The sequence below is a fragment of the Halichoeres trimaculatus genome, unplaced genomic scaffold (assembly GCF_033239565.1).
Source record: "Halichoeres trimaculatus isolate MK-OKI-2021-1 unplaced genomic scaffold, fHalTri1.1 fHalTri1_scaffold_7, whole genome shotgun sequence".
Lineage (NCBI taxonomy): Eukaryota > Metazoa > Chordata > Actinopteri > Labriformes > Labridae > Halichoeres > Halichoeres trimaculatus.
In genome coordinates this window covers 17,498,725-17,524,361 of record NW_027437185.1, presented here as the reverse complement: position 1 = coordinate 17,524,361, position 25,637 = coordinate 17,498,725, and the positions used below count along the sequence as shown (strand labels likewise).

Genomic DNA, 25,637 nt, shown 5'->3' with positions numbered 1-25,637 from the left:
TATGCTAGAAGTGATATTTGTCGATATCCAGTGACAGTTTTTAGTCAGTTCCTCAACACACAGAGTCCTAAGAGCGATGTTTTTTTTTTTAATTTATTGTTCTCATTTTGCCTAATGACTTTCTGAAAGTGAAACTCCAGCCCTGCTCTGATTTGCTTCCACATCTGTTTCTTTCAGGACGTGATGTCCTCCCTGCAGGACCGCCTCTCACTGCGCTACATTGAGCATTTTGCCTTGGTGCTGGAGGCAGGCGGTCTGGACCAGAACCAGAGGTTGCAGCTTCTGCAGGAGAACCAGCCTTTGACACATGTAAGACTCTTAAACTAAAACAGAAAAATAATTCTTAAATTATGCAAAAACAGAACTAGGTTCTGTGGGAGGAATAAGCTATTATGAATATTGTCACAAATACATGTGGCAAACTCTCAAAGATGTCACTCACTGGTTTTTGAAGAGGCTGTAACGCCGCTGTTTGAAATGCTGACTCAGCCTAACCTTCACACACCTAAAAACGGCCAAGGAGCAACATCCTGTTTAAAAAAAATGAAGCCTATGCAGAAGAGCTAAAAGTTTGTCCAATCAGGCACAGCTGACATAACTGACAGGTCTGGTGCCCTATAGCTGTTAGTAAGGAGGCTCAAATCCCGCCTCTTGAGTCAGCATTTCCAATATGGCTCCTGCCATCAACTGGGTTCATGACTCTGTATCATCGGGTGATGTCACAGAGACTATCCTATATCTATATCATGAATTTCCCTCCGGGGATTAATAAAGTATGTCTTATCTTATCTTATACAGTCTATGGTAAAGACAGACACTTGGGGTTGAAGCAAGCTTCTGACCTCCCATAGACCGTTTCATTGCACCAGCCTGTCAGCAAAGTTGCACGCCCTCATAACGCCTAATTACACAAAACTGAAAACCTTAATACCTCATAAAAGGATAAGTTGTAAAAGACAAAAAGAAAGAATGAAATCATCATCCATAAAATGTTTAAGTAGGGAGAAATGGGTAACACAGACCAAAACTGATGAACACTTAACCTGCTTTAAAAAAAACTCATATACCTCATGTACAGCCACAGTCTCTCTGTTTCTGTTTCTATTGCACATCCATCTTCCATTCCCTGTTGCAAGTTGCACATTTTTTTATGACATTTATTCAGTGCACTATTTTTCCTAACTTAAATTGTGTATATATTTTTGTATTTACTCTGTGCAGAGTTCTTTATTTAATATTGTAATAATTATTATTCTTTTTCTACTACTTAAACTCTATTTTTCTACTCTTGTAATTCTATCCACGTTTGTACTGAGAGAGTGCAGTTTAAACCGGGGTCAAGTTCCTTGTATTCTTGTAAATACTTGGCCAATAAAGGTGATTCTGATTCTGATTCTGATTCTGAAAACCTTTTTTTCCCCTCAAACCTGGAAGTAAACATTTCTGTGTCTTCTGTATAAATTAGCATTTAAAGGGAGTTATTAAAATCTCTTGAGCTCTAGCAGCGAACAGACACTCCAGGAACTACTGTGCTTTGCACTTCTTCATATGTCAAGACCAAAAGATGTATTGGTGCAAAAAAATGACTTCACTATTTAATACTGATAATGAAATTTTGTTTGGAAAAACAAACATTGGCACTGAAACACTTGTGTTGTAAAGACAAAAAAACTGTCATGACATCACAACAGGTATCGTCATTGAAAACATTTCACTGGAGATAAAAACACATATATCATATGTTACAATATTATATTTTTGTTATCTTTTGCTGTCTGATGTGAATATTAAGATATGTACATGTCTTCAACTGGCAAATCATACATAAATTGCTTCATCCCAGTCTGTTTTTGGTGAGTCTAAACTTGTTTTCGTTATGTCATCTGGCAGGTTATTGTTTTTTTTTGCAGTGCCTCATTTAGATAAAAATAAATCTATACATATTGTGTGGAAAATGTGAAGTGTTCTATGTTTTTTAAATGCATCCTGCTCTGTTATAAGTGAAGCTTATATATATGGGGTTAATACTGAACATGCAGTAATGTCCCTCATTCTGTGGTTTGTTCTCAGGTGGTGCATAGAACTTATTTCCAGGGGATGAAGTGTCTATTCCGCATCTGCTTCTTCCCCAAGGATCCTGCTGACCTGCTGAGAAGGGACCCTGCTGCATTTGAGTACCTCTATATACAGGTAAAGTACTGGATTAAAGGAGGATTTAAGAGGGATGCTATTGAGTCTCATGACATTGTAGGAGAGCTGTCTCCTTCAAGAGCAATTGCTAAGAGGGAGCTACTTGAGGTTCCTCCAGGTAGCTAGCAAACTGGAACTGCCCTATTTGCAGTGAGCTGTACATAAAAAAAAGTCTGAAAAAAATGTTTAATCATGCCTTAACAGAGTCGTAATGACGTCATCAAGGAGCGTTTCAGTATGGACTGGAAATCGGACATCACGTTACGACTGGCTGCGCTCCATATCTACATCACTGTGTCCTCTGCGCGGCCTAATCAGAAGATCTCTCTGAAACATGTAGAGTAAGTCCACAAACCCTCAGTTTCATTGTCTTTCAAATTGATTTATGATTATGAGTAATCACAGATAAAACTGATGTATTACATTTTTTAAACTCATTAACAATTCTGTGTATTATTTCCTTGAGTCCCAGAGTGGAGTTTGTTCATTCGATCATGTCTGAATGATTAATACTTTGTCTGAATAGAATCAAAAACTCAAATTACCCATGGATCATTTTTCCCACTCCCTCATGCTACAAAGAAATCCATTGCTTTGTGAAATTACAGCTCTCCCTCAATTTTCTCATTTATTCTACAGTGCAGCAACCTAGCAAGTAATTAGCTTCTGCTATAACAATCACAGGAGCAGAATAGATCCTCTGAGCTTGTAATAGACTTCAAGGGGACATGTCACACCATAGACAAAGAGTGTAAGCTTAGCTGGTGTTGTCCTCTTCCAAACTCCTTGGTGTTTGTAGTTAGGAGACTGTCCCTGGACTCCGATCAACAGTTTCACTGATGTGTTCCTCTTGTGTTTAAGTCATCTTTCTCGTTGCTTTCAATCTCAGAAAAGAGTGGGGATTAGAGCCGTTCCTTCCCCTCACTCTGCTTCCCACAGTCAAAGAGAAGAATGTGTGTAAGACTCTGTCTCAGCTGCTGAAGACCTACCAGCATCCCCCACCTTCAGGCAACAAGGTTCTCTGTGACTTTTCTATCATTTGAGCACTTGGATTATCATTTATGGATAAATCTACAGCTTGTGGTCATTTTGCAATTTTAATACATTTATAAGCCATGCAAAAACATAGAAGAAGCTCTCTATTGTTGTACCATTGTATACTATTTATACCTGAACATTGCTTATTGAAGTGGTATTTTAATTCTTTTTATCTTATAGTTATGACTGTTTGAAAATTAGTCCTTTATCTTTGAGCAAGCCCTTCATCTTTATAGATGGAGCTGTTGCATAAGACTAAATGATTAAAATCTGAGGCTCAACAGTGCCCCCATGAGGACAAAGACACAAGATACAGAGATATGAGCAACCCTTGTTTATCATTCTGTTGGCAGGTCCCTCCTCTCCAAGGAAAGCTGCAATACATGCGTGTACTTAATGACCTCCCACCTTTTGGTGGCATACTGTTCCAAACTGTTGGACTGGTAATGTATTTTTAATCTGTTACAGATATTCACTTTTTTAACTTGCTGCTGATTCCTTTGTTATGTGCCATTTGAACCTCTGCTTGTGGTAACAGAAGGAGCATGTTTTATATGCACTGACGTAAGATTTTTTTGAGGTTTTGTTCATACATTAGAGTTTACATGGTATTATGATACTTCATATATGGCAAATAGTTGTGAAGCTCCTGTTTTCTTCTACAGGACGACAAGCAGTCAGCTACGACATTACTTGTGGGTCCTCGGCACGGCATAAGTCATGTGATTGACCTGAAAAATAACCTCACAACTGTTCTGACCGAGTTCAGCAGGGTTACAAAGATCCAGCTCTACAGAGAGAGCCAAGGAGTTGCTCGTGTGGAGGTGACAATTCATGATGCAAAGGTACAACAATACAACCTCTATACGCTATCAAGGCATGTTACTGTGCCACTTTGAAAATGTGTATTTTGCATGCCAGCATTCCTTTTCCCATTTTGACACAAAGGTAATATTATTCAGAAGGAAAAGCACCTCGTAACTGTCTTACAGATGTGATTTTATCAGGTCATTACAAAAAGAGCAGGCAATGCTCATTGCCTGTCCCCTAAAAAGTCTCCTAATTCCCCTCCCTACCACCACTTGCAGCCCCTGGTCCTACTCATGGAATGGCCTGATGCTAGTAACTTCGCTTGCTTGATCTCTGGCTACTTCAAGCTGTTTGTAGACCCGAAACGGACAATCTACTTCCGGACTCCTGGTCAGTCCCAGCTGACCAAGGCAGGTATGTTACAAGTTTACCTGATGTGTTGAGGTTCATTTGTGACACTTGTATTTTACTGATCAGAAAAGAATCATTGAAACAAAGCTTCACATGACACAGTCATGTTTTAGAGTTGCATTATGCACACATCTATTTCTTAACATCACATGAGGTACTGCATGTTTGGCATTTTTTGTCAATCTTCATTGTATGTTGAGTCTACATGGATATTGATTTGCTTCTCCATTGGCTGAAACCATTACCAAGTTGTCCTGGACCTACCATCCCATGGCGCCCTCTGCTGTCTCGCTTTATCATATCGGCCTTGACTCATTGGAATGGGACACTCCATATTTCTTTTTCACGGATAGAACAACATTATGGAATTTGCAATGATTTGTCCTTCTAGCTGTAATCATTGAAATCAACTGTTCAAACATGAACAGGACCTCTGCCATCAGCTGTTTCAACCTGTACTCCACGAGGAATCATCATACCATCACATTCCACCAGAATCTAACCCTCCAACCTCAACCAAAGTTCAACTTTCAACATTCATCTCTGCAATAACAATCTCCATGTGACCACCAGCTGTCGCCTCCTCTTTACCATCTGGATATTTTCTATCCTCACCAGTTCCTCACACCTCAGATTTTCCAATGCTCTGACACTTCTGTCTTCAGATTACAGAAGCTCCCACCATGCCCATCCACGTTCTGGGGCAACCAGCTTGTCAAGTGGAGGGCGGCGAGGGGATGAGAGAGAAAGTTCACACAGGGATTCAGGGTCTGCAAGGGCCCTGGTTCCAGCAGAGCCTCAGCATCTAGGCCTGTGTCACGTTCACCTACGAGAACAACAACAATTTCAAGAGCTCCAAATACAAGCTGAGGCTGAACTCGACATCAATGAGAACTTTATTCCCCAAGAGCCCTCGAGTCGGGGCCGAACCAAGTCAGACCCTACCCAGCAGAGTACAGAGGAAATAGCTGTTGTCATAGAACGCCCGGTAGTGGATAATGCAGGATTCAGAATCCGAGCCCAAACAATGGGCCAGTCCCAGAAGAACTCAAGATACTTCTGTGACTCCTGCAAAGCAAGGCATAGGGCAGAGGGTCTGTCACCAGCTCTAAGCAGTAGTGGGAGCTCGGGGAAACACTGCTCTAGTGCTTGTGCTTCCCGAGATGGAGGTGCTGTTGATCTCATGGCCCTACCTCCTCCAGGAAATGAAGAGGAGGAGGAAGAGGCAGAGGTTGGAGGCGAAAAGCTGCAGCCACCACAACCCGCTATTGCTGCACCACCACCAGGCTTCAGGGACAACAGCTCAGATGAGGACGACACAAAGAGGAAGAGGAGGGCTCGAATTGGTGCAACCTCAGGGGCCGTTCCTGGGAAGCTTGCCCAAGCCAAGGAAGATGTGCCAGTGACACTAATTGATAATGTGGCCACAAGGACAGTCCGTGATCATGCTCAAGAGCTTGACGATGCTCTGGTGTCCACCTTGCAGGCACTGGAGGCTTTGGCAGCGTCAGAGGATTACCCTCATCACCCTCAACAGCCAACACAGACTGCAGGTCAAGAAAAACAGGCTCAATCATGCGGCATTTTAGACAGAAACAACACATATACAGACTTGATACACATTTTTAACTAGGTCTTGTTGTCAAATGGAAAGAAAATCCTGAGCATTTTAATTGTACTGAAGCAAAGTATGCATAATAAAAGCATGTAAAAATTTTCTTCAGGAGAAAAGCAGAGCAATGAAGACATAAACAACAGCAAGTTACTTAGCAATTCTGTATGTCTTTATATATACAATATTTAATAATCCTTTAACTTTTCAACAGCGTATCTGCCAGTCTTTCCCTTTTTTCACGCACACATCTGCATTGAAAAGCTGATGTTTCTCAGGTAGTCAGGTAAACTGAAAGTAGACTCCAACGACGTCCTGACCCTGGTTCCAAAAGACTAATTTGAGAAAACATCAAAGGACATAGCAAAATGTTTTTTTTGCTGTTCTGTGGCTTCAAATGTCTCAAGCCCTCCACTGCATTCAATTTAGTACAGTAAAACACAATTAGTTAGAAAAGCTACTTTTCTCTTGATATTCATGAATTTTGGTTGTGCTAACATTGTGCCTTGTCTCTTTCCTTCTCAGGGCTAATTGTCTTAGCTGCCATTACACCAGAGTCATCACTGGATTCAGGCCACGAGACCAACTCCTCAGAGTTCACAGATGTTTCTGAAATGGTGTCAGCTATGAAGCAGAACCAAAACCAGGCCTATCTGCTGGCTCACAACATCAACAAGGAACGTATCCTCTGTCGTCGTGACTTCCCCCTAGCCATCCCTGGCTGCACTGCAAAGACCATAGGGACTGGGGCCTTCTCAGTGGGTCAGATTCGAGCTGGCTGTCCACCCAAGCAAGTAATCCTCAGCAAGACTGTTCCCTTTAAAGTCAGTCCCAGTCAAGAATCTGCAGTGCTTAGTGTTATGACAGAGCAGGGGGGGAACCAAGACACAATTCAGCCTGAACAGAAAACAGAAAAAAAAGCAAACTCTGAGTCCAACAAAGAAGGCACCCCTGACCCCCCCTCTTTGTCACCTGAAGAACTTAAAGAGTCAGGTGCTTCACTAAAAGTTCAAGTCAGTAAAGATCAGAAACTTTCAAATTCTTTTGGGGAGACACAGCCCCAAAACCTGTCCGAGGGAAAAAAGGGGAAGACAACAGCACCTCTAAAAACAGACCCTAGCAACAAAGCCTTACCTATCCTCCTGCCTGTGGACAGAACTGCCTCTGCCAAGATTTCTCCCACTATTATGTGCCAAGATGCCAAGACTGCCTCTAGTGAGACCATGAAGCCTTCAAGCTCTACAGAACTTCTGCCAGTGGATGATCTTTTCTGCACATGCCCTGTGCAACCGGAGCCTGGACCACAACTGAGACTTAAAGACCCTCAGGTTCAGAAGGTAGTTGTGTTCCAATCCTCCTCCCCCACGGATGATGAGCGTCTGCGGGCCAAAGGTCTTCAGATGGCTAACAGTAAAGAAAATTCTGTGAAAGTTGGAGCAGATCAGAGTTTGGCAAAACATAGTCCTCAAATAAAAACCAAGTACTCCCCTCGTTTGCCCGTGAAAGCAGAGCGAAAAGAAACACCTGAGAGCAAGACTGAGGAGGCCCAGGGCAAATCGAATCCTGAGACTCAGATATGTCCAGTTAAATCCTTACCACTTCTTGATGATCCAACGACACCTAGTCCCTCTGTGGATAAGGTCTCCACCCTTCCAGCAAGAGATTCAAAGAAGCAAGGCAGTGGCAAAGGGAAGACCCCACGCAGTGCCCCCTTCTTGAGTTTTAGAAACCTTCTGTCAGCTACATTCCCTGCAAGAATGCGAAGAGAAACAGATGAACGTAGGGCGCAATTGCAGAAAGTCCGTCAGTATGAGCTAGAGTTCTTGGAAGAGCTGTTAAAACCCAAGTCATCCCAGGGTGAGTTTTTGCCCCAGGGATCCTCACCAGTGCCATCAGGCACTCCTTGTGCCTGCCAGCTCCGCACCAGCCCTGTCCTTAAGGCACCAGGTATCTCTCGGGAGCAGCGCCGCAGCTGTGACTGTAAGCGGATGTGTAGAGGAATGCGACTACCTGACACACCAGTTGGCTCTGCAACAGAGACACAACATAGAGGCAGAGAGAGAACTATCTCAAAAACCCCTCCAGAAGTCTCCAAAGTCCCTCACAACCAAGGTGCTACAAGGAGACCCCAGACCTTAGAGATTAAGACCACAAGAATACGCTCGACTAGCCTTGAGTCAAGAGAGCTAAGGGGGGAGCAAGGATCCTGCCTGCCCACTTGTACCGCTCAAACAGATTGCATGGGAGGGCCACAGTATAAGAAACTCCAGAGGCGATACAGTATTGGAGAACTCGATAACAGCACCAGCACACCAGTGTATGCTGAGGTAAAGCCCAAAGCCAAGAGTCTGGAGAAAGAGATGGAGAGAGTGAGGGCCACAGGACTCAGGCTCCCTACCCCAATAGAGCCAGTTCACACTCAGTCTCACCAGGATAAGGGGAAGAAGGGTGTGTTTTTTATTCAGGGAGACGATTTAGTGCGTGAAGGTAAAGATGGGCCTGGAGAGGTGCTGCTGACCTTGCCTAGTGAAGACAGTGACGACAAAGATAAATGCTGCTCATTCTGTTTCTGCTACAGGAAGTGTGAGGCAGCTGATGAAAGCAGTGAGAAGGATGAGCTCTCTTATTCAATACCACTCCAAGTCCTTCCAGGCATGGAACTGGATTCACGTACCTTTCCTGTAGTAAGCAAAACACTCCAGGTTCTAGATGCAGAGGATTGTAGTGGAGAAGAAGAAGAGGAGGAGGAAGAGGAGGAGGAGCCACAGACACAGGAGATTGACCTGAGAGCTTGTGGTACACTGGAGGGAAGCCTGGCACGGGTACAGGCTCTACAGGGGAAAAGTTTCAGTTTGCCTGATGGTTTTCTTAATGCCCAGTTGGATGCTAATGAGTTGCTTGCTATCCTGCGTCAGTGTGCCAACAGCCCACAAGCAGAGGGTGAAGCTCGTCTTCCACCCTCACAGATTACAGAGTACAAACAAGAGCTGGCGGTGCGGTTCAAAGAATTCAGAGCTTCTTGTCGGAGGGTGGCAAGTGTTGAAAAAAGCCCAACACGTATGCTTGCTGTAGTATCAGCCAGTTTTCAAGTACTGTGTGAACTGACTCAGACCTTCATTAAGTTAGTCAGGGGGGTTCGTTCTGAAACCCAAAGGCTGCAGCTGCTGAGAAAAGTTGAAGAAGTAGCTATCAACTACACTTTGCTTCTACGTGCAGCAGAGGAATCCATGGGACATTCAAGCAGCCTGCCTACAAAGACAGTGAGCCCTCAAGTTCCCCCAAACACCAACAACATGAGCTCCCTCACTCGACCCATTAAGACTCTGCCTACCCAGTAAGAACACATCCGGAGGGGATGTAACAAAACAGTCCATTTTGTGGGTGGCTTCTCTATCCAAAATCATTGTTTGTTTGTTTACATTTTGTAAAAGTCATGCAATGAATCATCCTCAGTGAAAACGGAAATAAACCTGTTCCATCTCATGTTTACAGGCCCTGAGGTAGCCTCCTGGATCTTCTTTTGAAATATAAAGATACACTCAACTAATGCACAATGGATAAGAACCCTATAACAGACTGGGTGATACAGGGCTAATCACCTCACATCAATACCCACAATATACAAAAGTCATTATAGTATAATATTTTATATGTAATGTACATTTGAGTTGTGTCTACTTAGCAAATAATATAAAGTTTTGTGAAGAAAAAAAGTAAAGAATATATTTGAAATGTATTGATTAAAGAGAACTATAAAGATTATAATAAATCATCAGAAATAAATGTATGCTCTGGACAAAAATACTTCAGAGAACTCGTCAAGTAGCGACTTCTGTTAATTGCGTAGTCCAAAGCGTTGGTTTGGCTAGATGGTGATGTGTTTGTTACATTTTTTCACTGTTGTAATGCAAAATGGAGATCTCTGTTGGCTTTGTTGACAGCACCTGGCGTACCGATATGAAAGCAAAACTGTGTGTGGCACTGTTGGAATGTGACTACTCCGAAAAGGCAATTCTGAGGATTAAACTATACTGACTGACTGAAGCCCATTTTCCCACTATAACAGTGCAGGTACACACCTGCTCAGGGCAGACAATGTAGCAGAGACCCAAGTCATAACTTTATCACTATACAGTAATGAGTGTTGTTACCTCGCTCAGCTGAAAGGAAGGAATATCCATACTGTACTTAATATTGCACAGTGTATTTTACACCATCACTGATCATTGTGTCACTTGCATTACACTGTCATGGTTAAAAATATAGCTATCCACTTGCAAGTGAGTAAGCTTATTACTAGAATTTTGCACAAACTCTTAAATTAGCTCTGCAAGTTGAAATATATCTTTTAATGTTCAAATTAGTGTTTTTTATTCACTCTGCTGCTGAAAAACTGACTTTGAGTCAACAACACCAGTTCTACATGATCCACCTCCTCAAAGCTAAAGCTTACCCGTTTCAAGGGATCCTTTGTTTTTATTCAGGTTTTCAGACACAGTATAAACAAATTTGCTTTCTGTGTGCTGTTATACATTGTGCAATCTAGCAAATATATAAGAAACACACAAAGTAGTTTTCTATGTATTTTAATAAAACTAACACATCTGTTCCCTGTCTGAAATCTTCTTTGTGTCTCATCCTCTTGTTGTTCTTGGAATTAATCCCAGAGGCTTTAAACATAGTTGTGCTGGCCTAACATGTTCTGGACATACTGTTAGAAGCAAGTGTTGTGAAAAAAAATATTCAAATTTGAAAATATTGCAATACTACAGACAACACACCTGATGCGGCTTGTGCTCTTGCAAAAACAAAAAAAAAAATGGTGAGTGATTTTTTTTTTATTTTTGTTACATTCAACTCCAGTGAACCTGAAACATAGGTTTATCAAATATTTCATATGCCTTAAAAAACCCAAAGTCAATGTATGTATCCCTTATTAGAGCCATCTCTGGTTTAAAAAAATACTGTTGGATGAACAAATGCCATACAATAGATTTATTGTATAATCATTTAACAGTATGGTTAAACATATGACAACTATTCAAAGTGCATGGAGAGTTATTAGAATACATGTCATGCAATGTAGTTTTAGTTAACGTATTACTAGGTTCTTTGTTATTTTCAGCTTGGATGATGAGTTGGTCTCTCTAAAATTCTTTGATTATTCATTAATTTAGAAATACAGCCCCCCTACCACTTCCCCACCCCCAAAACTGTTTTTACACCGACAGAGTGTAAACGAAAGGCAGGTTATTCTGCACATTTTGTTAGTTTCACAAACACATTTGTAGTCATAGCAAACACTCTCTTTTAACAGTTTGTCCTTCGCTGTTGATGTGGCATTTTCCATAACCATATGCAGTGTTTTCTCCTTAGCTGTAGTGCATGTTTTCCCTAACGTATTAGACTTTCAGGGGCAGATACTTCAACAATTGTAGGTTATGAGACTGTTTATACAGATCATTTTTCCAATTCTAAAGTCAAAGGCCGTGGTGGCAATATGTTAATGTTTTGCAAATAGTACTCTGTATGAAAATGTACTGCAAATGTAAATAGTAAGATAAAATATTTGAGAGAATAAGAAACACTTTTAAAAGCTTACTTGTAACATTACAACTTATCCAAACTCATCACTATTTTGTATAAAGGAAAAGATATGACATGACTGTAAAAGGTAATTATTTATAGTAGTTATGTAACATAGACTAATAGCAAAACATATATTTTAATGAGTATATTACAAGCATAAAGCATGGGACATGTTTATTTTTATAAACAAAACTATCCAGACAATATTCCCTCATCAGCAGTTGAATACTTTGACATTGATGAACATTTGTTGTGGTTGTCATTGTTCAGTTGCTTTGCTAATCTGTGTGGATTTGTCTGTGTTTCATTCACACAATGAGCCCGCCATGGCTTAATCCATTGTTTCTTTCTGTGCACCTATTCATTCCTGTCTTTATTTACTGTCAATGATCTTGTCGTCACTGTGGTCTTCTGTCTGTGTACAAAGTTGACTCATGTTTTAAGAGCAATAAAGTATATTGGATAAACTCTCAGAGAATTTGGAGATGACATTAACTTATTGTAGTAAGACGGTATCCATTTAAATGACTTCAAACAAATTACATCATGTAGACGATAAACTACCTGGAAGTGTCCCCCTTGGTGGTACCTACCAGTTTTCCTTGCTGCCTCCAGCAAAAACTAATGTTGACCCAACAGTGCAAACTTCTCTGACTTGACACAACACCAATAATCAACAGCAAAATGGTTTAGTGTTGTTGACATTTAAGAAATGTTTACTTTCTGTACTATTCATATTGTTGTTAAGCATTTCCGGTACAGATAAATGCTAGCCCACAGCCAGCCAAGGAATCCTCTGTACACTGAAATAAGGTTTTTTGTTACACTCGTGACAGAGACATCAAGTCATTTTTGTGGGGTATGACACTCTGACATCATCACTGTACACACCTTTCATTCCTAAGCATACAGAAATGTGTCACTGTTAGAGAGGTTGAGTTCTTAGAGGTTAAAAAAAGAAGGAGAAAAAAAAAAGAAAAGATGTAAAACTATTAAATGTGTAATGAATAAATACTAGTATCACTTTAATGCACTTGCTGGCTTGCTGTCTTGGCTGAAATACGTGGATACTATTGTTTATGCAATGGCAAACATCAGTGTTTTCAAGAGGGGAGAAAAACATTTTTTAATCACTACATCAAATGAAAATTACTGCTGTGTAACCAATCGTACCTACCTTTTTCCTTGACTTTGTAGGAGCACATTTTGTGTTGGTCCTGAGGAGAGTGCCATATACCTCTGTCTCTGCCAATATGCAAAGGGAATACGCACTGCGTTACCAGAATCCAGCTAACGAAGATGTTGATAACAAGTAGAACAAATTTTTTTAATTAGTTTACGTGGACAATGTTTTTGACATACTCGGTTATGCCCTCGGTTTACAAATGATTGCGTGCCAAACATATTGTAGCTTACATTGTACGGGTTTTTTAAACAAACAATTTGGAAACGTGAACTTTTGTCAGAGTCAAACTGACCAAAAAACAACATTCGAGTCAGCTGTAACTTAGTATGCCTTTACAACTTAGTGTCTACTTACTTTGGGCTCATTTCGCCTTTTAGCTTCTACTTTGAATGGGCCCACATGAGAGTAAATTTAGTGTGCGTTCCTCGTTCACGTGGTTATGGCTTTGGTTCCTCTGCCTGGGTTACGTCATCACGTCAGAACGTACGCGGAAGCGTGCGCGCCACCCTGGGAAGAAAAAAAAGGCACGCTCGATGTGTGGGACATAATGGTGGATAGGTAGGGAACACACTTTAGCTCACAGGAGCAGCTCGTCAACTGTTGAACAATTTTAGTTGTCGTCTTGGACTCTGAGATATTCGTGACTTCATACGTGTTCGCTGGCTCTGCCCGCTCCACTTGAACGACGCCCTGGACCACAACAAAATGCCGAATATCAAAATATTCAGTGGTAGTTCGCATCCGGACCTGTCTCAAAAAATAGCAGACCGCCTGGGTCTTGAGCTGGGGAAGGTTGTTACGAAGAAATTCAGCAACCAAGAAACATGGTGAGTTGTTTGCTGCTGTGTCTGTTTGACGCAGCTCATATCATAGTCATGACAGTATCCAGTACGCAAATGTTTTAGCCTAGCGACATGTATGTGGTTACAAATGTGGTGTCACGGATGAATTTGCCGCGCAGGGTTGTTGGGGACTTGTAGTCCACGCATGTCTGAGAATTCATGCTAACTGACTGCCTTTCGTGTTAACATAAAATCCAAAGCCACCTCGGTTGTATCAGTAAAGTGAAATTGTAACGTCATGCCACACCTCATAAAGAGACGTATTTTGTGACTCCATTGGCCGATTTTCCGTCAGTTAAATCCTTGCTTACACGTGAGCACAAGCTACTGTTTACCCTGCCTCATCTATCTCCTGCGTGCCATGTTGTGTTACCTTCATGACACTAAGTGCTGTTTGTCTTGTCCCCTCTCTCCTCTGGCAGCGTGGAGATAGGAGAGAGTGTGCGTGGAGAAGATGTCTACATCGTACAGAGTGGCTGTGGGGAGATCAATGACAATTTGATGGAGCTGCTGATCATGATCAACGCCTGCAAGATTGCCTCGGCCTCCAGGGTCTCTGCTGTTATCCCCTGTTTCCCCTATGCTCGACAAGACAAGAAGGACAAGGTGGGGGTGAGGGATATCTGTCTAATTACTTCTGTCATGCCATTTGCCATCAAGCATCATGACGAGAAGCCTGCAGCCATGTCCATCAACACACACTCCACAAGGCATATTTACTTTTCCTGTTTTGTTTTGTTTTTTGTTTATTTTCCCTCTTTTGTTCTACATGCTTTAATTGCTTAACAATTTCCCAATCGTTCTTTCTTGTGTGGCTATTTGCCTGCTGTTTGCATTCATTCCAACATTTCAGTCCCATTGCATGGAGGGAATGTGTTGCTTTTTGTTGTGAAGCATAAAATAAAAAGCAAAATGTTGCATTTTGTGATGAATTTAGGTGTCCAGAATTTTAAAATAAATTTAGACCTACATTACTTTTGTTTTGGCTCTGGATTGTCTCAGCTAAAGGAAATAAAAATGTCTCTGGTAGACTTGCCAGCTGTTAAATGTTATTATTAGAAACAAGCCATGTTTGCCACTTCACATAATCCATGTGACTGAAGAGATCTGTTTTCGTTTCAGAGCCGTGCTCCTATCTCTGCCAAGCTGGTAGCCAATATGCTGTCTGTATCAGGCGCTGACCACATCATTACTATGGATTTGCATGCCTCACAGATACAGGTGAACAGCACAAACAGTGAACAATAGTAGATCTGCATGCCTATCCTGATACGAGTCATTACGGCAACTTGTGTCATTAATTTTACAAATCAAACCAATTTGTCTTATTTTAAAATTATACTTGTATATTCGCCGTTGTAGCTTTAAATTTTGAATGATTTAGATGGATAAGAAGTGGGACCTTTGTAGCTTAAATTTAACCAATCTGGCTCTTATTTTTTTGTTGTTGTTGTTGTCTTTTTTCAGGGTTTCTTTGATATCCCTGTTGATAATTTGTATGCTGAGCCAGCTGTGTTGAAGTGGATTAAGGAGAACATACCTGAATGGAAAAACTGTACCATTGTCTCACCAGATGCAGGAGGAGCCAAGAGGTATGTCATTTTGTCTAATTAATACTTTGCCCCTGACCTAGCTGAGCCTCAAAAATCTCAATTGAATTCGGTGTAGTTTGGAGTAGCTCTGTGTAGCTGTACTTAACTCGCTAATTTGCATTTTGCATTTACAGATTTGTAAATTTTGCAGACAATAAACAATACATTCTCATTGCAGGGTCACCTCAATAGCAGACAGGTTGAATGTGGACTTTGCTCTTATTCACAAAGAGAGGAAAAAGGCCAACGAGGTGGACCGCATGGTTCTTGTTGGAGATGTGACGGATCGGGTTGCCATTCTAGTAGATGACATGGCTGACACGTGTGGTACAATCTGCCATGCTGCTGACAAGTGAGCTCCTTTATTTACATTTTGTTGTTAATAAACTAGAACTTAAGTGTAACAAAAGACTTGAATCAAAGGCTCGTGGTTATCATCTTATTTTTCTGTTTCTCTCCCATAGACTCATTTCTGCTGGTGCAACCAAGGTGTACGCCATCCTAACTCATGGCATCTTTTCTGGCCCAGCTATCTCACGAATCAACAATGCATGCTTTGAGGCTGTGGTGGTTACTAACACAATCCCTCAGGAGGAGAAGATGAAGCATTGTCCTAAAATACAGGTTAGTTAAAAAGAAATCCTAGAAACAAAAAAGAGGGAGGTGGATGTTTTCAGAATGATGTGAGACTTGTTCTCTTTGAGTGCTGGAATTTAAAATGATCCAATCCTTACACATGGATGTGTTGTGTTCATTTCATTTCCTCTCTTTCCTCAGGTCATAGACATCTCCATGATCCTTGCAGAGGCCATTCGTAGAACTCACAACGGCGAGTCTGTGTCGTACTTGTTCAGCCACGTCCCCTTGTAACAAATAGAGTAAGCCATCCACCACCTGCTGTTACACCAAATATGACAAGAGGGAATTCCCCACCAAAAAACACATCCATTAGCAAAGATGTCCTGCTAACTAATCGTAGAAAATGAATGAACTGTCATGTCTGTTACTAATGCTGACCCCATTCATGTGAACCCCTTCCGCCTTGAGTAGTGTCCTATGTGTTCAGGGCACCAAAGCAACCGCAAGCTACCTATATAGGCCAGCATATTTATTGTACTTGGATAAATAAGTGATTATCCTTTGTGAACTTTGTCGCCCCTTCATAAAATGTATTATCAAGAGTTTCTCCTGACCGTCTCTTCAGGAGTCATTTCAATCTGTTTCAAACTTTGCAGGTCAGGAGTGGTCAGGAGAAGCTCCTGCCAATCAATGCTGTTACAGTTGTTTTTGTTACATTAAACGGGTGTAGTTTTTCCCATGTTGCTCTTGTATATCCTGCTGTTTGAGAGATTAAAATTATGAAGTGAATGTGTATTAAACTAGTTTACAGTGCCACTGAGCTCCACTCAACCAAGAGTGCCTCAACAGTCTGAAATGGAATGGCTTATTTGTCCTCCCTCCTTCTTTTATCCCCCTCCTGTTGAGGTGTGCTTGTTTCCTACAGGTATGAAGAGCTTTGATGTGTCTTATCAGGCTCTAGGAAATGTTTTGGGTTGTTCTTTTCAACTCTTGAGGTGCCCTCATTGAGTGGGGTCTGCCCAGTGTCCAGGGTTCACCCTGCAAGGTTCTTCTGTTGGGGTTTTTAGTTTGGGGTCTCTGCAGGCTGGAGCTTCTTTCAGAAACACTCACCTGCTTTTTTGTGTCCATTTATGTGTTGGATGAAGGATTTGTTATCAGTGTGCATATTTTGAGCCTTCATGTTTACTTTTTCAGTAGTCTGAATGCGCCACTCATCTGAGGAGACGTTCTTTACAAAATTAAATATGAGTAAAATCCTTTTCCTGGTACTTTGTTTTTGTTACCTCTAGTTTTAATGGACCACATCTTTGTGGTTATATTTGATAATTAAGATTATATATGTTCAACGTATCATGTGAACTATAAACATGTTATCTTTAGGCATATTGGATGGGGGATGTGTAACAAATGCATTTATAAATGTATTAGTCATAAATCAGGGAGTTTAAAAAAAAAAAAAAAGCTTTTTGTATCGTAGTGTATCGCGTGCTGTGCTCTGGCCCCGAGAATTAGACACTGATTGATGGGCGAAGTAACCAATCACCGACAGCATGACACAGAACGTCTTCACCAATCATAATTCCAGGGGAGGCGGGCCAATCACTAACACCGGATCAGTGCCTTTTGCCTTCTACAGCATTCATATGCCGCTACAACACCGTTTAACGTGTTAATGCAGTCCGTATGACTTGGAACTTGCGGCTGATGTGATCCCATCGTAGCTGGACGGAAATCCCGATGATTAGTCTCCATCATGTGAGTACGAAAATATTACTGCACGTGCGGCTTCATGTCTTGATGATGGGCAACTCAGTCAATACGCTGTACTTGTTTTATATCTGAGCTGTCCTGCTAATTCATTTCCACCTCTATTTTCTTTTTATATTTGATCACAGCCTAGTTGATAGATATTGATAAAACAGTGTATCCTGCTTCATCATACCTTGCTGCATTTTCAGTTTTGGTTTTACATTAGTCAGATTTATAATGAAACTGTCATCGGTGTGGCTGTCCTGTAGCTAAATAAAGAATACCATTCATTGCTGCCACGTATCAGGGTGACAGAAATGTCTTATGATTTATTTTCTTTTAGCTTAAAGATGGCTGGAAGTCCTGATCATAAACTGAATGGAGAAGGCCTTGAGAACCGAGTGGTCCGTTTCCGGAGCTACCTGCACGGAGGGACCTCCAGCTTGCTTTCAGCCCTCCCCACCCTCATTGTCTTCCCTGTCTACAAAACTGTTTTCCGTCAACAGCTCCACAACACTCCTCTTCATTTGGCAGTGGCACAGCTCTACAAAGAAGGTCCAGTAAAGCTTTACAGGGGTGTGGTCCCTCCATTACTGATGAGGACGCTGAATGGCACATTGCTCTTTGGCCTCCAGGATACTCTCCTCCACCAGCTGTCCATCTCGTTCCGTAATGTCATCTCCACCACTGCTCTGCCTGCTCTGGCTGGCTTTGGGGCAGGTATTGTGGAAGCTATTGTTTTTACCCCATTTGAGCGTGTCCAGAATGTGTTGCAAAACGGCCAAAACGACCAGCAGCTCCCCACCTTGAAGAGTATTCTCATGAGGCTAAAGTCACAGAAACTGGCTTCAGGGTACTACAGAGCCTTCCTGCCCATCACTGTCAGAAACGCCCTTGGCAGCTCCCTCTACTTTGGCCTGAAGGGTCCCATGTGTGCAGTTGTGGCGGGACAAGGGCTCTCACCAACAATATCATCCTTCATCTCAGGGACGCTGACCTCCATGGGAATCAGCCTGGCTCTCTACCCACTGTCTGTTCTGGTGGCAAACATGCAGGCACAGGTGGGAGGAGAGAGGAAAGGGGTCCTGGCGTGCTGGAGGATGCTGTGGATATCTCGACAGCGAAGTGTGGTTCTGCTGTATCGAGGAGGATCTCTAGTTATTCTGAGATCATGCATCACATGGGGGATCACTTCTGCCATCTATGACAGGCAGCAGAAACGCTCAGGCTGACCAAATACTGTTAATCCTATTTGGTATCATTATTTTAAATATAATCTACCTTTCAGCAAATGGTGCAAATTTTCTTTTTACATTTATTTAACAATAACGTAACATGCACATAACAGTGTATTATTTTCTGTGTTGTTGACACAGTGATAAGGATGTTGGTGAACAGATATGCCGCTCTTTCAACACATTCTCACTTCACTCCCGTTATGCAGGTGCTATAGCCAATAGACTTTTCCCCCAGCCGACACATCATGTGAACAAAAACACAGCTTCAACTCATAATATTACCAAAAGCCTTGCTGTAACATGTAATTCTTTACCTCCATTGTCTTTATTACTCATTACAATGTCCACTGTGAGAAAGGTGTTATGGATGCTACACAGTGCACTGCCAGGTTCAAGCTTATTAACACTGCCAGATTTTGCAAGTCAGACTGCAGGAGAGAGTTAAAAGAATTCAGGACTTTGAGTCATTACCAGAGCGTTTTTGTGCACTTGATAGGCCAGGAACTCACAGGTGCCTTGAATTTTACTGTCTTCAAGGGAACTTCTCAGATGATTACCTCTATAATTCATACAATTCATCAAACAAGCTTGATGAAAAAATGGATGTGGGTAGGCTTTTCCTTGTCATATTAGGCTTTTTTTTTCATTATAATTATTATTATTATTATCATTATTATTATTATTATTATTATTATTATTATTATTATTATTATTATTATTATTATTATTATTATTATTATTATTATTATTATTATTTGCATTAGTATTGGAGAAAGAGACTGAAAAATACAGGAAAAGGAACTCAGAATATGATCATTGAACATCATGATCTATTCCAATTTAATTTTTTATTCAATTTTATTATTATTTATATTTATTTTTTTGCTCACAGTTTCTGTAAAATGTACCTCTGGACATGTTTTTCTCTTATTGATTAAGACATAACCTGTTTATTAAAGCCTTATATTCTAGAAGAGAGGATTGTCAGCTGTAATAGGCACAAGTGATCCAAGAATTTGGTTTTGACTTTGGTAGTGTGGATTTTATGATTTAAGGGGCTGGACCCTCATGTGACCCTCTGTAACCTTGATATGACATATCAGGTGGTTTCCTCTACTTTCAAGTGCAATACCAAAATACTGGAGTTCCTCTCAAGGTGGGCAATCCAGGCTAGAGTGTGTTCAGTTGTTCTCCTAATTTTACATTTGATATTTTAAAAGATTGGAAGAAACAAGCCAGAACTCAGTGGTCAGCATGGTTTCCTGATGATAGAGTCCTGGGTAATAATCTGTCTTCAAGCTAGGGGCCTTTCTGTAGGATTTTTGCTTGCTCTACCCATGTCTGGTTGTGCAGAAGCTTGAAAGTTATGGTGATTGAAGACTATTGTTTTCAATAAATGCCTTTATGCACCGATTAAGGGTGCAGCCTTCTTTTCATTAAGTGAGCTGAAAGTATAAAACCCTGAGAAAATAGATCAAACCTGTTAACTGAACAAATGTAACTGTCATCCACTATGTAAGACCGTAGAACAAAACTATATAACTGTGACAGAACAATGTAACCTGCCTCTCTGTAGCTTCATTGTAAGTCTGGGATATCATATGTGTTGGAAATAAAGATTTTTCAACGCATTAATAAATGATTTATTAAGCCTTTATCTTCTCTGTGTGTTGTGTGATTTATTTTTTTGTTTTCTTCCACTTTTGTAATATTTATAGTCTAAAATAGTAATTTTACAAATAATCCACAAGATGGCACTGTGTTAAAAACAATTGCAGTCATGACAATAACAGTGCAGGCTGTGCGTTCCCACACTCAGGTGATGGGTGGGACAAATGAGTGAGGAGATGTCACTGAACGGGGCAGCGGTGCTTGCGGAGCGGCCTGTGAGATTTCAGGGAAGGCAGGCATAAAGCGTGTCCAATTAAAACGCCTCCTCAGAGCTTCAGGAGCCAATCAGAGGCAGAGCGGTTGAGTGCATGTTGGTGCACAGAAGGGCGTGTTGTCTGCATTTAAACCCTTGGCTTTGCACAGATTACACGGACGCACCTTACCTGCAAAGGAAATCGTCACTTCGCACCGAGCACCAGGTAAGATACTCTGAGACGTCTTTGTAGTTTAGCCGCATTGAGATCGACATATCACAAAAGTGCAAATTTCATGATTTGGATAATTTATGTGAAGGGCTTATAAATGTTATGAAACATTTAGATTATTTTTTACGAGACAATGTTCAACCGTACAAACCGTTGAAGTTGATGAAGACACCCGACACCTCTGCAGTCCTCTGCAAAAGCTGTCACCGGACAGGGACTTAATGATCAACTGATAAGTCATGCAAACTTGTCAAATGTTATGCCAGCACTTTATGTACGGTATGCTGGCTAGTTTCACGTGGAGCAACCAACCAGCTATTTTAAATACTATATGATGTCCTCAAACTCTCATATTATTGAGATGCACTAGTCATGTGCTAAATGTCCTTTTGTTTGTTCTCTGGGCTCATTGTGCATTTGACTGTTTCCCTAATCTCTTGATTACGCATTTGCAAACCAGTGCACCAGAACTACTGTAGTGATCATACCTAGAAAAAATACTATAGTGTAACATGGCATTATAACACAGAACTTGGTTTACATGCATTTCGTTTTTTGTCAGCCCAGTACTAGTGTGTTGAAATTAGGTGTGGCTTAAATTGTGCACTTGTTTGAGCATGTACACTATCTTCAGGAATGGGATGTTTATGTGATCATACTCTCCCACATGCTTTCTCATGCCCTGTTTTGAGTCAGAATCTGTGATTTGTAGTTTGTAAAATGTTTTTGCTGTCTCTCTCTTGGTCTCTGTCTCTCTTTCCCCATTTAGAAATCTTCCAAAATGTCGGACCACAAAGGTGAAGTCAACTCGGAGGTGACAAATTTTGACAAGCAAAAACTAAGGAAGACTAACACACAAGAAAAAAACCCTCTACCCACCAAGGAAAGTAAGTGTTTAGAGGAAAATAAAAAACTTTTTTAATAACAAAAACAACTAAAAACGCATTGCTTATCACCTGCCATATTTTGAAAGCAAGCCTGTCCCATCTGTTTATTACAAGATATGAAAAACATATTTTGCTTAAGCTGCAGTGTATCCTGAGGCTTTGTCGTACATATTTAGCTTTACATTTTCCAGCAAATTTTTCAAATATTGTAGCTGATAAGGAAGTGAGTTTGACACCAGGAGGAAGTATTGTACACGAGGAGTGTCTCACTCAAGACTTGCTCTGACATGAAGCTGCAGGAACAAAAGACTTCACTGTGAAGTGTGCCAAAATGTTCAACCTGACTGGATCTGTCCTAGCTAAAACTTGTTTTACTTCACGGCTGAGAACAGTGTGTAAGTTATGTAAGTCATATGACACTCTGTACAATATGATAGAAGTTAGTGTCTACATGGATGCAATTTGTCATTTTGATAGTCCTAAACTGTGATTATTCCCCGAAATGCTGGCTGTGTTTGCAGGTTTATCAATCTCATAATGACTAGTTGTTTATACCAGATTACATTTAAAAAAGATTAACAATTATTTATGTATTGCCAATGTGATTTTACATTCTACATTTCATTTAATATTAAGTCTATGTAACAAGCTGGGTGCTCCAAAGTTAAAATTATGGGACTCGATCAGGGAGGCTGATAAAACAACTTTTGACTTAAAGTTGTGGCAGTTTCTCAGCTCAAGTCAGTGAGTAAACAAATCCAAATTTTACTATGTTGATTTTTTTAAAATGCCGCACATTTTTTATTGATTTATTTATGTATTTTTTGACAAGGAGTTAAAACTGCTGTGTGCTTTCTAACTCAGCCATAGATTGATCACATTATCTCTCTTTGTGTGTCTCTCGTGTGATTCATCAGCTATTCAACAAGAGAAGGCCGCAGACGCAGCAGAGAAGACATCATGATTCCTCTGAATCACTCCCGCTCCATCACCTGCTCATCTTCCCGTTGGGAGTGCTGTCCATCATCTCCTCCTCTGCTTTTGCTTTCTGTACCGCCATGATGAATCCAAAGCGGTAGTGGGCTGAAGTTCTATGATGAAAAAATCTGTATCATGGCTAAATCTATGCAATGGGTGATTTTAATGTGCTATTTCCGTGCAGCTTATTAAGAGATGAATAGAGTAAAACAAATTAAAACCAATGCTTTGTTAACAATACCATACGTATGCCTGTGATTTGTGCCATACAGGACATGTTCTGAAAAACAACCCATGACATTTTATTTTTATCATAATAAAAGTTTTGAAAAATGATTTTCTGAGTTGCTGTTGTAGGAATTTTGTCTCATCATTGTGTGAACTCTTCTTAAAATGTACTAGATAAGATATCATTTGGAAAAGAAGGTTTTTAGCAGTAAGGCTTTTTCCAGATTTGTTTAAACCACTGAGGGACAAGATTAACATCAAATCAGTTATGTTTAAGACATGGGTGCATTATCAACCTCTGCTGTTACAAAGTGCTTCCCAACTGTATTCCTCAGGCAAGCACCTACATTAGCAAAATACTTTGTACAAAAAGTGTGCGCAGTTTTTCTATCATGAAAGATCCTTTTTGTGTTTCTTTCCATCTTATGGTTGAGAATAGAAACCAGATTCCCAACATAAAAAGATAAACAGCAGAGCACAAAGATTTTATCACTAAATCTTCAGTGAATTTGTTGTTGGTATATATTGTAAAATGTAAAAACAATGGTGCCACGGATCAAGGCACTTATTGATGTTTTCAGGGACTTAAAGTGATGCTTATCAAATACTGAAATGTTCACTTAAAAAAGGAAGAGGGAAAGAGGAAGAAACAGTAGATTGTAGTACTATACATGTCTTTTGTTTTAAATGTTACACTCACAGGAGCAAAGGTAAGGCCGTTATCTCTTCATATCTCTAATACATAAAATAATAAACACATCAAGAGTCTGAAGTTCAATCAAAGTCCTTTGGCTGTCTAATAATTACACTGACCCTGTTTGAGAACATAAATCAGGTCACCTTGGCTGCGAATAACATAACTCATTACACTTAAAAACAGCTGATTGGATCTCAGTCACACAGTAAAAATAAAAAATTAAAAGATTTTTGGAGTAACAACAGGTCTACGCCTGCTGAGGTAGAGCTGGCGTTAGTGCACATTCTACTTTGCCAAGATGAGATATCATCTGTGGAAAAACAAAAGAATCAAGTGAGTTCTTGTATGCAAGTATGCCACATACCCAGGCACGTGTTTGCCCCTGTCTTTTTCCTCCATTGTTTGGCATGAGGCCCTAACTGTAGTAGAAGGGCTGCTCCACATGGATCAGTGACAGAACTGTTCCCCTTTACTTCACATGTGGATTGCTTGACAAAGAGCAGGCTGTGATTTTTCCATAAAAAGCATGTTGAAACATGCTAAAGCAGCAGCAAGTATGGACATGAGTAAAGAGATGTAGCCTACTTAAACAGAACTTCTTATAATCTTATTAGCTTAGTTTTAACTTTATGAATTGTTTAAAGTAATGCAAGTGGACAAATTCTCTTCAGTTGTAGAGAAGTGAGTACACAAATGGAATCACTTCCCCAAAAAATAATAGCTTATTGTCATGCACTGTAAGACAAACATGCTTGCAAGAAGAGAAACTACATTTAAGGACATGAGCAACGGCAGGAAGTGTCACAGGCTTTCAAGCTTTTCGAGGGCCTGTAAAATTACACCCAGCAATGAACAGAAAAACAAAACTCTGGAGAATGATTTATGCAGTAGGACTGCTTTATGAGCAGTGTGAATTTCCCAACCTGTATTTTATTGCATGCTGTGAATTATCTGTTGTCCCCACATCAACATTGTGATAAGCACACATGATTAGTGTTCTTGACACACAAGTTATACTGGTTCTTTTGGCAGCTTTAATACTTCCTTGAGTTTATCCTGTCCAAAAAAAAAGCAGAGATAAATAAACAGTGAGCACACTTGCACAGTGATGAGACAACGACCCCGTTTTGAGTAAAAAAACAACTTAGCTTAAAATATGATGCAACTTTCTTTGTACCAATTCATGCCATAGCCCGGTAATTCTTGCTGGTAGATTTTTCATTCTTGATGTTCAGTAATAGTAAGTATAGCAATTTGCCAAAACTGGCATGCAACAAGTGTTTACAGACAGAACTTCTGAAACTGTGGCAGCCCTCAGCCTTAAACAGCTGACACATCTTCAAATATAAATCCAAAGACTCAACATTGTATAATATTACAAGACAGAAAATTCACTTAATTCTTTTTCTCCTTCTCTGAAGGGGAGTTGAATGACTCACACAAACAGAGACAGACATGTAACAGTAACGCAATCACGATTCCTGTGGTTATCAGCAGCTAGACATGATAAAACCCATTTTCCAGGGCAAGAAATGAGCTTGAAAAAAATAAGTCAGTTGAGACCAAGTTTAAAAAACAACAACAACAACAACAACAACAACAACAACAAAAGTATCTATAAAGACAACTGTATCAAAAAACTACACTTATTCAACATAATGTGTTGAAATCTGTCTGACTTTAATTTTAGCATTGGTATCATTGACCATTCTATTTATGACTGAATGTATTTCATATCAAATAAATGCAAACAAAAAAAACAACACCAAAATAGAGCAGAAACACTCAAACACACGAGGTCCGTCTATCAGTAATAGAAAGAAACCAACGCCTTGATTTACCGTTGCATTAGCCAAAGACTGCAAACAGCGACACCCAATGGCCATGACATAGAGTACAACCTGATGTTATTGCA

The 25,637-nt window shown here is 40.4% G+C and overlaps 4 protein-coding genes across 7 annotated transcripts in view; 3 read left to right on the top strand and 1 right to left on the bottom strand.

Annotated features, from left to right (window-relative positions):
• The window catches only part of frmpd3 (FERM and PDZ domain containing 3), a 116,074-nt gene extending 102,896 nt beyond the window's left edge, over nucleotides 1–13,178 (top strand). For 2 of the 3 annotated variants that reach the window (XM_074673292.1, XM_074673294.1), the window contains 9 exons: nucleotides 178–309; nucleotides 2,071–2,190; nucleotides 2,395–2,531; nucleotides 3,080–3,206; nucleotides 3,582–3,671; nucleotides 3,894–4,073; nucleotides 4,284–4,452; nucleotides 5,115–6,002; nucleotides 6,587–13,178. In XM_074673292.1, the coding sequence (XP_074529393.1) occupies nucleotides 178–309; nucleotides 2,071–2,190; nucleotides 2,395–2,531; nucleotides 3,080–3,206; nucleotides 3,582–3,671; nucleotides 3,894–4,073; nucleotides 4,284–4,452; nucleotides 5,115–6,002; nucleotides 6,587–9,399 (4,656 nt within the window). In that variant the 3' untranslated portion in view covers nucleotides 9,400–13,178. The remainder of the gene's footprint in view (nucleotides 1–177; nucleotides 310–2,070; nucleotides 2,191–2,394; nucleotides 2,532–3,079; nucleotides 3,207–3,581; nucleotides 3,672–3,893; nucleotides 4,074–4,283; nucleotides 4,453–5,114; nucleotides 6,003–6,586) is intronic. The other variant, XM_074673293.1, reaches the window with a different exon arrangement.
• The window catches only part of LOC141793011 (uncharacterized), a 224,007-nt gene extending 210,703 nt beyond the window's left edge, over nucleotides 1–13,304 (bottom strand). Inside the window, exons 1-2 of the mRNA XM_074673297.1 lie at nucleotides 13,191–13,304; nucleotides 12,828–12,895 (exon numbers count right to left, since the gene is read on the bottom strand). The gene's annotated coding sequence lies outside the window, so the exon portion shown is untranslated. The remainder of the gene's footprint in view (nucleotides 1–12,827; nucleotides 12,896–13,190) is intronic.
• A 58-nt stretch (nucleotides 13,305–13,362) lies between these two features.
• Nucleotides 13,363–17,063, top strand: prps1b (phosphoribosyl pyrophosphate synthetase 1B). Of its 2 annotated transcripts, none has more exons than XM_074673300.1 (7): nucleotides 13,363–13,663; nucleotides 14,101–14,284; nucleotides 14,801–14,899; nucleotides 15,146–15,270; nucleotides 15,449–15,622; nucleotides 15,735–15,894; nucleotides 16,048–17,063. In XM_074673300.1, the coding sequence occupies exons 1-7, from the start codon at nucleotides 13,542–13,544 to the stop codon at nucleotides 16,138–16,140; spliced, it is 957 nt and encodes a 318-aa protein (XP_074529401.1). In that variant the 5' UTR covers nucleotides 13,363–13,541; the 3' UTR covers nucleotides 16,141–17,063. The 2 variants fall into 2 exon arrangements, with proteins under 2 accessions (XP_074529401.1, XP_074529400.1); XM_074673299.1 differs by having other exon boundaries at nucleotides 14,101–14,290.
• Nucleotides 17,064–17,217: 154 nt separating this feature from the next.
• On the top strand, nucleotides 17,218–19,465 carry LOC141793013 (solute carrier family 25 member 53-like). The gene is made up of 2 exons (XM_074673301.1): nucleotides 17,218–17,604; nucleotides 17,942–19,465. The coding sequence occupies exon 2, from the start codon at nucleotides 17,949–17,951 to the stop codon at nucleotides 18,828–18,830; it is 882 nt and encodes a 293-aa protein (XP_074529402.1). The 5' UTR covers nucleotides 17,218–17,604; nucleotides 17,942–17,948; the 3' UTR covers nucleotides 18,831–19,465.
• Nucleotides 19,466–25,637: the final 6,172 nt, after the last annotated feature.

Excerpts from the sequence above, each read along its gene's own strand:
- prps1b (XM_074673299.1), top strand. The coding sequence starts at position 13,542 with ATGCCGAATATCAAAATATTCAGTGGTAGTTCGCATCCGGACCTGTCT. Across the intron at positions 13,664-14,100 it reads TTCAGCAACCAAGAAACATG|CGTGGAGATAGGAGAGAGTG; the intron begins GTGAGTTGTTTG and ends CTCCTCTGGCAG. Across the intron at positions 14,900-15,145 it reads TGCATGCCTCACAGATACAG|GGTTTCTTTGATATCCCTGT; the intron begins GTGAACAGCACA and ends GTCTTTTTTCAG.
- LOC141793013 (XM_074673301.1), top strand. The coding sequence starts at position 17,949 with ATGGCTGGAAGTCCTGATCATAAACTGAATGGAGAAGGCCTTGAGAAC.